The sequence below is a fragment of the Podarcis filfolensis genome (assembly GCF_964270895.1).
Source record: "Podarcis filfolensis genome assembly, chromosome: 6".
NCBI lineage: Eukaryota > Metazoa > Chordata > Lepidosauria > Squamata > Lacertidae > Podarcis > Podarcis filfolensis.
The window spans coordinates 56,025,663-56,039,184 of NC_139609.1; the positions used below are offsets into that span (position 1 = coordinate 56,025,663).

At 46.9% G+C, this 13,522-nt stretch overlaps 1 protein-coding gene across 1 annotated transcript; it reads left to right on the top strand.

Annotated features, from left to right (window-relative positions):
* Positions 1–292: 292 nt before the first annotated feature.
* LOC310764348 (uncharacterized protein) lies at positions 293–13,467 on the top strand. Its single transcript, XM_083618054.1, has 8 exons — positions 293–571; positions 5,003–5,122; positions 7,408–7,724; positions 8,493–8,596; positions 9,348–9,562; positions 10,690–10,800; positions 11,326–11,470; positions 12,498–13,467. Exons 1-8 carry the CDS (start codon positions 471–473, stop codon positions 12,648–12,650), a joined length of 1,266 nt encoding a protein of 421 aa, XP_083474180.1. The 5' UTR covers positions 293–470; the 3' UTR covers positions 12,651–13,467.
* Positions 13,468–13,522: the final 55 nt, after the last annotated feature.

Genomic DNA, 13,522 nt, shown 5'->3' on the forward strand with positions numbered 1-13,522 from the left:
CTTACGTTGCAAAAAACATAATCATCCGCCTCCTTTTATTATTCCGGAAGACCCAACGAAGTCATTATCAATGCAATCGCAGGCATGTTTCCCTGAAATAAAATCCCGCTACGTTCAGTGGGTCTTACTCGTAAGTAAACGTGCACAGGATTGCAGCCCCACAAAGTGCAAGCAGCGGGGCACCGGAAGCCAAACATAGGATGTTGCGCCTCCCGGCCGTCCCTCCATCCCCGCGCCTGCTGCGTACGAGGGCGAACGCAGTTTCCCGACGAGGCGGGACGGCTGGGAGGAGAGTCCTTTTCGAATTGAAGCTCTTCCATTCGACGGCCGACTAAAAAGCTGGGTGTGCCCGTCTGCTCTTCTCCAATGGGATCTCCTGTCCTAAACCACTCCCCTGCCCGAAGTATTTCTGCAGGGAGAGGAGGCGGGTTGCATTTCGGAGTTTCTGGGTCCGACTGCAAGGGACACCGATGGAGCCGTGGCTATCTGTTGGAGAAGGCGGCGCCGGTGGTGGTAGCGGTAGCGGCCGCCGGGCTTCCAAAGGGCCTGGATCCCATAGGATCCCTTGCAGGTACCTGTATAGAGAATGTGCAGGAAAGGGGTCGCCGGGCTCCTCGAGCGCTGTCTTTTCCTCCGTCCCGTCGTCCAGAGGCGCGCCAGGCCCCGAGTGCGCTCGGACGGCAGCGGCGCTCCAAAGCGGAGTTTTCCCTCCGTCATGGTTGTTGGGCTGTATGCTTCCATATAGGTGGCTGGGACAGGAAGTCGGAATTGCAGGAAAGTGATTCAGCAGCACTGTTGTTTTGCTCGACAGCTGAGCGGCTTCTTCCCAGTGACTGGCAAACTTTGGCGACCTCGCTGCTAACTTGCATCTTCTTCCCCCAGCGACCGAGAACTTGTAGCGCGCTTGCTTGCTTTGCAGCCCTCGGAGTTCCGGAGACCTTTATCGGCATCAGGCAATCGAGCTGGGTTTGCACCCCCTTCGGAGAGGGGGGTGGAGGAAAGATGGTGGGGGGTACTCCTTCCCGGCCTTCCCGTAGTAGTGTTGCTGCTACTTTCAGGGCGTGGCGGTGGCTGTAGTGTGGCCCGAAACAAAGCCGCGCACAACAACATGATCACGCCCTGCTTTTCGGCAGCAAAAACTTCGAGAGGGTCCCCTCCCCATTCGTCTTGTATGTAAAAGGATAGGGGAAAGCGCACGCGCCGTTACCGGGTGTATTTGCTTTTAAGTAAACCAGGCTAAGGAGTGGTGTGTTTTGAATGGCTGGATTCCTTGCGGCGGGGGGCGCTCGCAGCTTTTGTGCAAGGAGCTTTCCAGGGCTGGTGCCTCTTATCCAAGGGACTGATAATTTCTAATAAACTTTTGCAAACGCAGTCCCCTTGAAAGGGGCTAGAGCAAAAGTCTTCCATAGCAAGGGCAGAGTCTGAAATATTTCATAGAGCAAGATTTGCTGGTTTTACCAACTCCATTGCTGTTCATATACCGGTGAAGTTTTACTGGCTTGGGTCAACATATGGGAAACCCAGTTTCTCCTAATAGCTTTAAAAAGAAATATATGCACCCCTAGTGGTTCTGCTGCTTTTAAATATAACTTGGTGTTGGGCAGTGCCTACTGAAGTGAGGGTCTACTAGGTGCAAATCGCATGCCTCGTTTTTAGGTGGTTTATGGTTCCCTTCTTCAGTTACCATGCACTCTGCCTGCTCACCCACTTTAAAGCGCTTTGCCCACTTCAAATGTCTCCACACAAAAGGGAGGGTACATTTGCTTTGTATACAAAAGTTCCAAGGTTCAATTCCTGGCATCTTCCATTAGGGCTGGGAAGTACCGCTTTCTGATATCCATGGACAGCCGCTGCTAGTCAGTGTAGACAAAACTTAATCTGCCCTTTATTCTCTTTCCCTTGCCCACCTAAAACATTAAAGCTTATTTTGAAAATGGCATCGATCCTATTTGTGCACAACTGTAAGCTGTAGTCTGAAACAAACTGTGGCTTGCCACAAGTGAACAGTGAGCTGGTGGCAACACACCTGCCACACTGCTCTTTTCTGAGCTGGAGGAAAACAAACCACAGTTCTGGATTAGTGTTGTGTGAGAACCGGTGTTCATGGTTTGTGCTTCTTCAAACAAACTACAAGTACTGGTTCCTACCCTAAGCCAGCACTGTACTTTGTTTGTTTCCAGTTTAGAAAAGAGTGGAAAGGGGCAGGTACCATTTAAGCTGCTGCAGCCAGCCCTCTGCTCTTTCCTGTTGTTGTTGTTGTTGTTGTTGTTGTTGTTGTTGTTGTTGTTGTTGTTGTTGTTGTTGTTGTTGTTAAAATTTCTATACTGTACTGCCCTTCATCTGACGATCACAGGGTGGTTTACCATATAAAGTAAGCTGTAGTTGTTTCATACTGGCTTATGATAGTGTGCAATCCAAGCCCATACAAGCTATTTGCTTAATGCCTTTGTTTGGTGTGAAGCTGAGATGCTATCCCTGTCCATCTTGTAGATATACAAAGTTATCATTGGAGGTTTGGTTCATCTGGAGACATTGCAAATGTGATTGTCTGAATATTGTAATGATTTCTTCCTGACCTTGGCCATGCAGAGGAATTTTAAAGAATGCTGCATGATTGTAGTCTGAGGATGGATGGGAGATAGTATGATGATGGCAGGAAAGAATTCAACCTGCCAGGGGTGCCAAAAGGATTTTCTGGGCCCGGGATACTGTGTTTGGATTGGGTTCTATGCTCTTCTTGTGAAATACGACAAGTTTACATAATAATTTTATGTGCTTCGTGCCACATGCAAATTTCTATCATCTTTTGCAGGGCCCAAAAATAAGTCTGGGATCACAAGCAAGTAGTCTTCGAAATTAGCTAGGCGGATTTTGCACCTAGCTGTCAATCACTTGCAACCAAGTGAAGATGCCTGGACTCCAGGAGGGCACCTGACATATCCACCATCTTGGAGGTGCATGCCTGGGATCATTGAATCTGGACTGTTTTCACACACTAATACTACAACCTGTAGAATTCTATCAGTTATATTTTATCAGCACAATCAGAATGAATTTCAAGAACCAAAATGCTTTTTCTGTGCACCAGGAGCAGTGAGCCACATTATGGTTAATTGTTGTAGCTTGTCTTCACTTACACCACTCCACTTCCCTGCTCACAGTTGTGAAGAATATCCCTATGCTATGAATGGTCTGTGTCACCATTAAGAAAAAGAGGTAGAAATATGCCTATACAGTGGTACCTCGGGTTAAGAACTTAATTCATTCTGGAGATCCGTTCTTAACCTGAAACTGTTCTTAACCTGAAGCACCACTTTAGCTAATGGGGCCTCCCACTGCCGCTGCGCTACCACTGCACGATTTCTGTTCTCATCCTGAAGCAAAGTTCTTAACCTGAGATACTATTTCTGGGTTAGCAGAGTCTGTAACCTGAAGCATCTGTAACTGAAGCGTCTGTAACCCGAGGTACCACTGTATACAGGGTGGGTTGTTTAAAAGAGGCCCCATGGATACAAAGCACACATGGTCCACGGGGCCTCTTTTAAAAGACTTACCCTGTATATATGTGGAATGTCCCTGGATCAAGTGACTTTTAAGTTCTCAATGTTATTAACATAGATCAAGGTAGTTGTCTGAATTAGCCAGGTGTTTAACTGATAAGCACAGTCACTCCATCATTTGAAAAATAAGACTTTAGAGCTATTTTACCCCAAAGTGGCAACTAGACATTCAGTTTTGGCAACTGTAATCTTGGTTTACCCATTGCTCGTTCCCTGCTCCTGCCAACCTAGCAGTTTGAAAGGACGTCAAAGTGCAAGTAGATAAATAGGTACCGCTCCGGCGGGAAGGTAAACGGCGTTTCCGTGCACTACTCTGGTTCGCCAGAAGCGGCTTAGTCATGCTGGCCACATGACCTGGAAGCTGTACGCCGGCTCCCTTGGCCAATAAAGTGAGATGAGCACCGCAACCCCAGAGTCTGTCACGACTGGACCTAATGGTCAGGGGTCCCTTTACCGTTACCTAACCTTGGTTTAAGGAACCGTTTGGCACCAAGCTTATATATCTGAGTGTCTAATGCTGTGAACAAGACACATCTGACAGTGTGAACAGACAATGCTTTCCCCCATAATTGTATTTTCATACTACAGAAAGGTTAACCTGTTTAAATTCTGCCAGTCACAGTTCCTAAAGACATAAGAACCATGCTCTCCCCTAATGGCAACCCATCAGTACGTAATACATACTTTCTCTATGACAATGCCTATCCCTCTGCAATATAAATATGCTAAAGAAAAATTTAATGTTTACATACTTGGGGAAAATTTTGTATGAAATTAATCCTGAGTTAGGAAGAGAATGAGCTCAGTCTTTGCTGCTGCCTTTTGCTTTTGTGTGGACATGCTATTGCCCAGTCACAGCTACACTAAAATCCTGGATGTTGCCATTATTTTCTATAGGCGACAATCAATTTCTCTGCCGGTGAAGAAGACAAAATAGCTTCAAAATGAAGCAGGAAGTTTCTTCAAAATGGCAATCCTTCTTCATTACATGAATTTCGAGAGAACTCCATAGAGTGACCTATCTATCCTGCCACCTAGAAAGTTCTAAAAATGGCTTCAGAATGAACATTTTTGAAGCCATTTTGTATCTTCCCTTTGGCTTGTATGACTAAATTTCTCTAGTAGTCACCATTCACAGTTCTGACTTCACTTGTTGGCTGACACTATTGACTGCTGGGGGAGCAAGGTCACATATCACACAAAGCTCTTGCGTTGAATGGTGCCTGCATATTTTGCTTTCTGTCATTTGTTCTAAGGGGCTAGGGACTTTATCATTTCCTTTTCATCTCTTTGGGAAGTGTTTTGTTCAACCCCAGTCCAGAGCGGAAAGATTTTTGCATCTCCTATTTGGCATATTGATTTTACTGGGACTTTGGTCTCTTGGTCTCATTTAGGATTGAATTCTGATTCTTACTACAATTCTGCTTTTACTTCGTTTTCAGGAACTTTGCCCGTGGGACTTGCAGATGGGGTCAGAACTGCCGATTCTCCCATGATAGGAAGTCTACTCAGATCTGCAGATATTTCCAGAATGGGTTTTGTGATTATGGAGACCGCTGCAGGTAAGGGCTAGTTTTGTTTTCTTTTTGTGTTTTGTAAACAAACCCAAAACCACACTCTTCCTTCATCCCGCTTCCTGCAAAAATCTGTTATATTGAAGGTACTAGAAGCTTGATGATGCAATATTTTTGGCTGCATTAGAACTGGTTGTCCTAGTCTCAAAGTTAAGCCTTTAAGGAAAAATAAAATTCAGGGGAGGCTTAATAAGCTGCGAACTGCACAAAAATGCAGTAGGGAGAAGGAAATTTAACTCTGCAATTATATTGCCCACCTGTAAATATTCTGATCACTCGGGTCCAGTGGAAAGTTTGAGGAGAAATGTTATTCTACCAGCAGTGGGACCATCTCTAGTCCTACAAACATTGACTTGACTGGATGTAGCAGAAGCCTTTTGGAAAAGGCCAAACTAAGTCCTTGAGGATAGTGCTATCAGTGGCATTATTGTAATTAAATGAGATTCAGAAACTTGGACGTAGACCTTATGCCCTCGTTGTAAGCTTGGTGATTTGGTAGATCTCTGGTCTGATACAATAAGGCAGTTTTATAAAAAAATGTTTGGGGATGGGTAGTAAAAGTACAGTAAAACCACATGGTGCATTGGCCAAGTTGAAGATGTTTCATACTAAGGTACCTGCTGCATGATGGGTGGAGATTGTGGAAGTGGTGACTTTGCTGGGCCAACGTTAGAAACAGGTGGAGGAGCAGATTATCTAGAGTGGTAATGAAGTAGATGGACCAGCACCCTCATCTGGGCTTTAGTGGTTGGTTTCTGTCACTGCCAGCTGTTCAGAGAACAGGGCTCTGTCTGAACTCTTAATGAAACACCTCCCCTGTGATGATTTTACAGTAGCTGTCTACTGAGTTGGTCATGTCTCTCCTGACTGATACCTAAGCTGTATTAGACAAAGCTTTGGGGCTGCATTGTTGAAGGTGATGGTAATTTGTTCCCCTAGGAACCTTATATTGGCTTCATAACATAGAACAGGAATGTGTAACTTCTAGCCTGCAGGCCTGAGAGGCCTCCCTTTCTGGCCTGCCTGTCCCATTTTTGGCTAAGCCACACTCACCTGACATAATATATGACATCAAGTGTGAGTCAGGTACAGATGCAGCTGGATAAAAAGGGTGGGGCTTTCAAAAGCCCTGTGCCTTGATTTCCTTGTTGAAATCAGGTAATTGACACATGGGCAGCCCCACCCACCTGCCAAACCTGACCTGTGCGGGAAATTGGGATCTAGCCCACTAACCAGATCCAGTTTTCCACCTCTTTGTAGGTGGAAGGGAAGAGGGCATAGATGGGTAAAACGCTCACCCTTGACTATTGCATTGCAGTCATTACAGCTAGACGTTCATAAAATCATTTCTTTTCCTCACCTTCTTTTAAATTCTTCAGTGCTGTGTTTCCAAAATAATAAAATAAACTGCAAATATGTTTGTCTCAGCCCAAGGGAGGGGGAAGAATTGCCATCAGGAGGAGAATTGGAAAGTAATGTTTGGTAGAGAATACAGTGGAACCTCGGGTTGCGAATGTGATCCATGCAGGAGGTACATTCGCAACCTGCAGCGCCATGTCTGTGCACGCACATGACGTGATTCGGCGCTTATGCGCAAAGTGTGATTTAGTGTTTCTGCGCGAGCGCCGGAACCTGGAAGTAACCCATTCCGGTACTTCCGGGTTTTGGTGCGTCCATAACCTGAAAACGTGTAACCCGAAGCGTCTGTAACCCAAGGTACCACTGTATTGAAATTTTAAGTTTTCATACTTGTGTCTTGGTGGTTATGAGAAAAGCCTGATTGGAACAGTGGGGATAAGTTTGTTCAGTATTGGAAACAAAACCCTGCAACTATTTTGAGAGAAGAGATATAAGAGGTTATGTAATAAAAAATGAATTGGCGGGGTCAGAGGAGAGCCCTCTTCCCATCCCCCCTGCTAACTGGGCAGTGAAGCAGCTGCTTAAAAGGTGGCTTCTCCCTTGTATATGGTGTTTATTATCCCAGCATGGTATCCCTCCCAGTGTTTGCTCCATGCTGGGGAAATGGAGTTCAGCTGTATACCAAATTGTGTATAGAGTTCTAGTCATCCTGTCTTGCTGCTTGTGGAAGGCCAGCTGCTCCCTTGAATGTGTGGGGGGGGCAGGTCTGTGTCTTATCTCAAAGGCAGCTATTCCCTGTTTGAGCAATGAGGTAATTTTTGTTTTTCTGGGCAAGAGGATACACTTTGTTCCTGTGCTGTGAATGAGTTGCTCCTGTGCTGTGAATGACACACTATTGACATTCAATCTCTCAGCTACCAGCACGTCCTGGAAGCACCGCCCTTGAGCAGATGTGGCTCAGAGGCTGCCTACCATGGACTGCGTGGATTAACTGTGAACCGCCGAGGCTCGGAGCCAGCCATCTTGCCAGAAGCTTCAGTGAGGAGTTGGGGAGCGGCCCGGCGTGGCTCAGAACCAGCTGTCTCGGGCATGGCACAGCTACAGATGAACTTTGGGAGCATGAGGATGTCATTTGAGGAGGAGGATGAAGATGATGATAAAGCCATCCCTTCCTGGCACCCTCCAAATTGGGCCCTCAGTAAAGAATTTGTTCCCAGGCAGGCTGCTTCAGGTAAGCTCATGGAGAGGCTGATTTTTGTGGGCTTGGGCTCTTGTTGCAGCCTTTGTTGAAGCTTCTGGGGATGGACCTTGTAGTGGGGCACATGAGCAAAACAGTTCTATTCCCTCGCTTCCCTATCTCCACCCTGCTTCTCACAATCTTTGTCATCTGACTGCTAACTCATAATTCTCTGTCAAGATGACTTTGTTATTAAGACACACACAATGGGATTTTGATTTGGCAATGTTCTAATGGAGTCGAAAAGGAATTTCCGCACACATGCCCCACAGTCTTGAGAAGTGCATCTGGGGTCCCTAAACCAATAGCCCAGTTACATGGAACATGCTTTTCTGTGAGAAACTTCTGTTTGGATAGGGCGCCATTTTGAATGACTTTGTCCAGTCCCAGCCATGGAAGGGACCCAACACAACACGTTGGCTCATTCTCCAGTTCTCGTGCAGCTATAATGAAAGGCCTCTTGTTTGTGAGGTGGGGAAAGGGAGCCAGGTCATCATCAGTTGGTAACTCTGCATGAATGGAGACAGGAAGGGACTCTTCCAATGGCATCTTTTAAAGGCTATTCATTCCAGCTTTCCCCAACTGATTCTCCTTTTCTTCCTTACATGTTGCATCTTTATCTCTTTTTAGAGAAGTGATGGGGGAGATTGTAAGCTTGTTATTCTAATGTTTGTGCGGGCCCTTGTATTTTTAGACACTTGATAGAATAATAGTTGGACTGGTGGCAGCAGCGTCCTAGTTAGCTGTTTCTCTGCTGCTCAGGTTCCACATCCCATGAAGAGAGACTTGACACCACTTCCCTGATGCCAGAAGAAACATCAGCCAAGGAGGCTGCTCCTGTGTCTGTGGTCTCGGAAGAGCCAAAGGTAGGTGGGATGCCTGCAAATGTAGAGTGATGAGAACAGACACTGCCATTTCAATAAAAACCAGTGGGATTCTCCTGAGCTCTCTGACTGAGGGATTTTGGAATGCAGTTGGAGCAGGAAATAAGTATTGGGAGATGTGAGGTGAGACGAGAGGGGAGGGATGCTTGAAACACACCCGGATTTTTAGCATCTGCCAACCAGGTGACCTCCTGATGCTCTGGATTACAACTCTTATCAGCCCCAGCAGATTAGTGAAGGCTGTCGTATCATCACCCATAAACCTCTTTTGGTATGAGCTTCCAAGAAACAGGTTGCGCAACCAAAGGAATTTATAACTTCAAGCTTTTGAAATGAGATTGATTAATAGGAAATCAAGTTTAGGCATGTGTGGTGGTGTTGCACCCAGCTGTGTGGAACCAGTGCAGAATTTAGGTGGATGAACTTCAGAGAAGCTGGAGTGTCGTGGAGAAGGCTTCCACGACCTGTTTTAGAAAGTACAGTGGTACCTCTAGTTACGAACTTAATTCGTCCGGAGGTGCGTTCTTAACCTGAAACTGTTCTTAGCTAGAGGCGTGCTTTCGCCAATGGGGCGTCTTGCTGCCGCTGTGCCGCCGACACACAATTTCCGTTCTCATTCTGGGGCAAAGTTCTCAACTCGAGGTAACTCTTCCAGGTTAGCGGAGTTTGTAACCCGAAGTGTTTGTAACTCGAGGTACCACTGTATTCTCCAACTGTCGTGTTCCTTTCCCAGGCAGTTGGAGGTTCAGAAGCGGCAGAAGCTGCTGCTTCTGCAGAGGTGCAGAAAAGTGAGGATGTGGTGTGTGGAATCTGCATGGACAAAATCTCTCAGAAGACCTTGCCTCAGGAGCGTCTGTTTGGCATTCTTCCTAACTGCTCCCATGCCTACTGCGTGACCTGCATCCGGAAGTGGAGGAAAAGCCGGGACTTTCACAATGCGGTGATTAAGTAAGTGCTTCATGGCCCAATTGCTTGCCTTGTGCTTGTGTCTTCTGGCAGGTTGCTGTCTGAAGTGTGTAGACTGGGTATTGGCAACCTTTGGCCGGGGATCTCCCACAATTGGGGCCCCAGCTGTTTTTGGACTACAACTCCCATCATCCCTAGCTACCAGGACCAGTGGTCAGGGCTTATGGGAGTTGTTCTGCAAAAGCAGCAAGAGGCCCAAGTTTGGGAAAGCCTGCTTTGACCCATCAGATGCCGACAAACAACAACCATCATCATTGCTGTCCATTGGCCATGCTTGCTGGGACTTGTGGCTTTAACCCCCTTTGTGAAGGCACTTTTTATCAAGAAGGTTTCTGGCTCTGCTGTTCTGGACCGCACCCCCAGGAAGTTGCTGTTAGGCTTCCATGTTGCTAAGCGTTCTGATGTTAGTGCAGTTGGGTTAGAGCGTGGTGCTAATAATGCAAAGGTTGCAGGTTTGATCTCCGTACAGGACTGCTGCATATTCTTGCATTGCAAGGGGTTGGACAAGATAGCCGGGACCACATAACGCTGGTCCTGAGAGATCTGCATTGGCTCCCAGTACGTTTCCGAGCACAATTCAAAGTGTTGGTGCTGACCTTTAAAGCCCTAAACGGCCTCAGTCCTGTATACCTGAAGGAGCGTCTCCACCCCCATCGTTCAGCCCGGACACTGAGACCCAGCGCCGAGGGTCTTCTGGCGGTTCCCTCATTGCGAGAAGTGAGGTTACAGGGAACCAGACAGAGGGCCTTCTCGGTAGTGGCTCCCACCCTATGGAACACCCTCCCTTCAGATGTGAAGGAAATAAGCAGCTATCTTATCTTTAAAAGACATCTGAAGGCAGCCCTGTTCAGGGAAGTTTTTAATATTTAATGCTGTACTGTTTTTAACATTTGATTGGGAGCCGCCCAGAGTGGCTGCGGAAACTCAGCCAGATGGGCGGGGTATAAATAATAAATTATTATTATTATATAAGATGAACCTCATGGCCCCTTCCAACTCTACAATTCTTTGATTCTATGATACGCAGATTGCTTTGGGCCAGAAGCAGAGTGACTGCCCTTCTAGGGTTTGTCTGGGTATATTATATCCTCTCTATGTGAATTTCTCAGGGGCTGCCCAGAGTGCAGAGTCACTTCAACTTATTTCATCCCCAACCAATACTGGGTTTCTGATTCAGAAGAGAAAGAAAAACTGATTGAGAATTTCAAGGCACGGACCAGGTAAGCAGCTAGGTCACTTCAGCAAAAAAGGTCACTAAATATGTCTAATGCTGTTGAAGCATCAAGGTCTCCGATCTCGAAACCATTGTCAATAACTCCGAGAATGCCAGGCTGCCGACTGGCTTCATGGGATGAAACTGATGTTCTCATTGTGGTCATTTGCTTAAGAGCCAAATAGGAATTAGACTGGCTTGATTAAGGGTGGAATAACTTAATCCATGTGCATACACTTTGGTGTTCCCTTCATGGTTAAGTATGCCTTGCTGTAACGCCCATGATTCTGCCTGCACACCCAGCTCTCAGCTCCAACGCTATCCTCAGTTCTGGGTGGATGTTGATGTGCAGCAGCCTTCCCCAGCTGGGTGCCCTTCAGTTGCTTTGGACTACAGCCTCCAAAGCTGTGCTGACTAGGGGTGGAAGGGGTGGAGGAACCAAGCTAAGTAAGTCTGATCTACAATATTTATTCAGATTTCTGAAAAGACTCGCGCCTCTTGTGGCCTAATTTCATGATTTTTCTTCCCCTAGCAAAATAAGGTGCAAATTCTTTGTCAGAAGCAATGGTCACTGCCCCTTTAAATCAGAGTGCATCTACCTGCATGAGCTGCCTGGAGGTCGGCTCCCAGCTGCAAAGCCGCAACAGAGGCCTGAACGGCGGAGACGGAGGACCGTTGTAAGTAACAAATTCCTTGATGCAGTCATGATATGGCAAGCCATTATAAGCTAGTCATTGAGAGGTAGGGTGTCCTTCCTAAGATATTCTGCTTCCCAAAGCCTCCATACTTAGGATCCCTATGGGATGCAACATGAAAATGCACACACTGCCTTGAGAGGCAACTGCCTCGGTAGTCGCTGGTCCAGCCCTAGGCATTTCTGTTCATCAAGCTTTGTTTTCTGGGGGTTGAAGATGACAGCAGCAGGCTAAGTCGGTGGTTCTCAATTGGCACACATTGCTTGCCGACCCCCATCTTCCTTCCCCTATGGTATCCCTCTTGACTAGGGTTCCCCAAATGTGGGTCTCCAGTTGTTTTGGAACTACAGCTCCCACCATCCCTTCAATAAGCCCCATGTAATCCTTTCTCCTCCCACTTCCACCAGCTCTCTCAGATGCCACACATATGTCTCTCCCGCCTGTCGACGCGTACATCTCATACAAACCGACAGCTCTTTGCCTCCCCACAGTCCCCTTCAAGAGCCCACCCCCCTTAATCCTGCTGTGCCCACTTCCACCAGGCCTGTTTTAGCAACAGCACAGATTATGGGGGCTCACAGCGTATCTGCAGCCTTGACTCAGACCAGGTTTGTTGCAGCTGCTGCCCTTCCTTCCTTCCTTCCCTCTCCTTCCTTCGTGCCTGTTCCCCAGAGTGCCGCCATTGCTGCAGGTTGGTGGTGGCATTCATGAAGGAGATAGACTTTCTCCCCTTCATTCTCCTCTCTGCTGCCAGTGGTGGTAGCATGGGAACGCCTGGCTGGCTGCTTCCCCCACCTATTCATTCAGGGCTCCTCAGGCGTTGCTTTGCAATGTTGTGTGTGTGCATGTGCATTCAGTTGCCAGCATGACGGCAGATAAGTACAAATTTAGTATATAGAGACATTCCTTTAGCTTTTCTAATGAAATGTGTCTATGGATTCCCTGTTCCATGACAGATCAGTGGTGTGATTTCATCCAAAAGCCTTCTTTCTTGTGTCCTATATTGCAGGCCTTTAACCCATCTCCATCTGACAGCTCGGATGAAGATGATGACGATATGTACTTCATCCAGTGGGCTCTGACTGTTGCACTGTTGCAGAGGGAGAGGGACTTTGACTATTCAGACTTTCTCATTTGGGATTCGAGTGACTCTTCCGACTAGATGATGACGGTGATGACGACATCATTGGAGGCTGCGGGAACAATCTTACTGACATGTGAAGCTGTGGCTTGGGGAGAATGGGTGGGGAAAGAAGGGATCTTGATCAGTTGAATGGTTGTCTGGGGGGGGGCTCTTAGTTGTCTGGCGGGTCTTCATTGCTTTTTGCCTGGAATCCGTAAGCTGGGAGAACATAGTGCAAGGACCTGTTTTATGTTGGGAAGGCCTCCTGATTCCACAGGGCAAGATAATGGCTGTCACCACTGTTGGCATACGGTATCTTAACACGTCACCCAAGTGCACTGCCATTCTCCTATCCCTTGCTTGGCTATATCTTCATGTTCCTTTTCCCCGCCCTCAACATTTCATCACATCCTGGGCTTCCCAGCATTGGGATCCATGAAGACCCTCCCAGCTGTATCTCTTCTAGGAGGGTGCCAGGTTCTGCTAGTGCTCAGGAAGTCTGTGTATACTGGAGACACTGAGTTTTCAGGTGTGTTCATGGTGCTGCTAGTTGTTTCCTCAGGAAGGCAGGCTTGCTGAGCAGTGCTATTATCTGCAGCAGGCAGCACCTGCATCTTGCTTTTTGTCTAGCAGTGCTATCAGGTATCTATCGTAGGCTTACGGAGGAGGGGTGTAACATAGGGTAATGTGAACTAAATCTTGAATTTTTATTGATGCAGTGATCAATTTAGTATTGGAGGCTTAGAACTCGGTGATTTAAACCCTTAGGATCTGGGATCAGTAAGCCCCCTGAATGTATTTTTAATCCTAGAAGGATCGGGAGAGAGTATCAAATAAAATGAGCTTTAAAAATGTAGCCATGCAAAGTCTCTTTTTCTATCCCTCTGTTAACTTGTTAAAACGTGTTGTAG

What these genes read in the sequence shown, in the direction of transcription:
- LOC310764348 (XM_083618054.1), top strand. Translation starts at nt 471, where the DNA reads ATGGAGCCGTGGCTATCTGTTGGAGAAGGCGGCGCCGGTGGTGGTAGC. An exon ending in TCCCAGGCAGGCTGCTTCAG is followed by an intron (nt 7,725 to 8,492) that starts GTAAGCTCATGG and finishes TCTGCTGCTCAG; the next exon opens with GTTCCACATCCCATGAAGAG. An exon ending in TGGTCTCGGAAGAGCCAAAG is followed by an intron (nt 8,597 to 9,347) that starts GTAGGTGGGATG and finishes TTCCTTTCCCAG; the next exon opens with GCAGTTGGAGGTTCAGAAGC.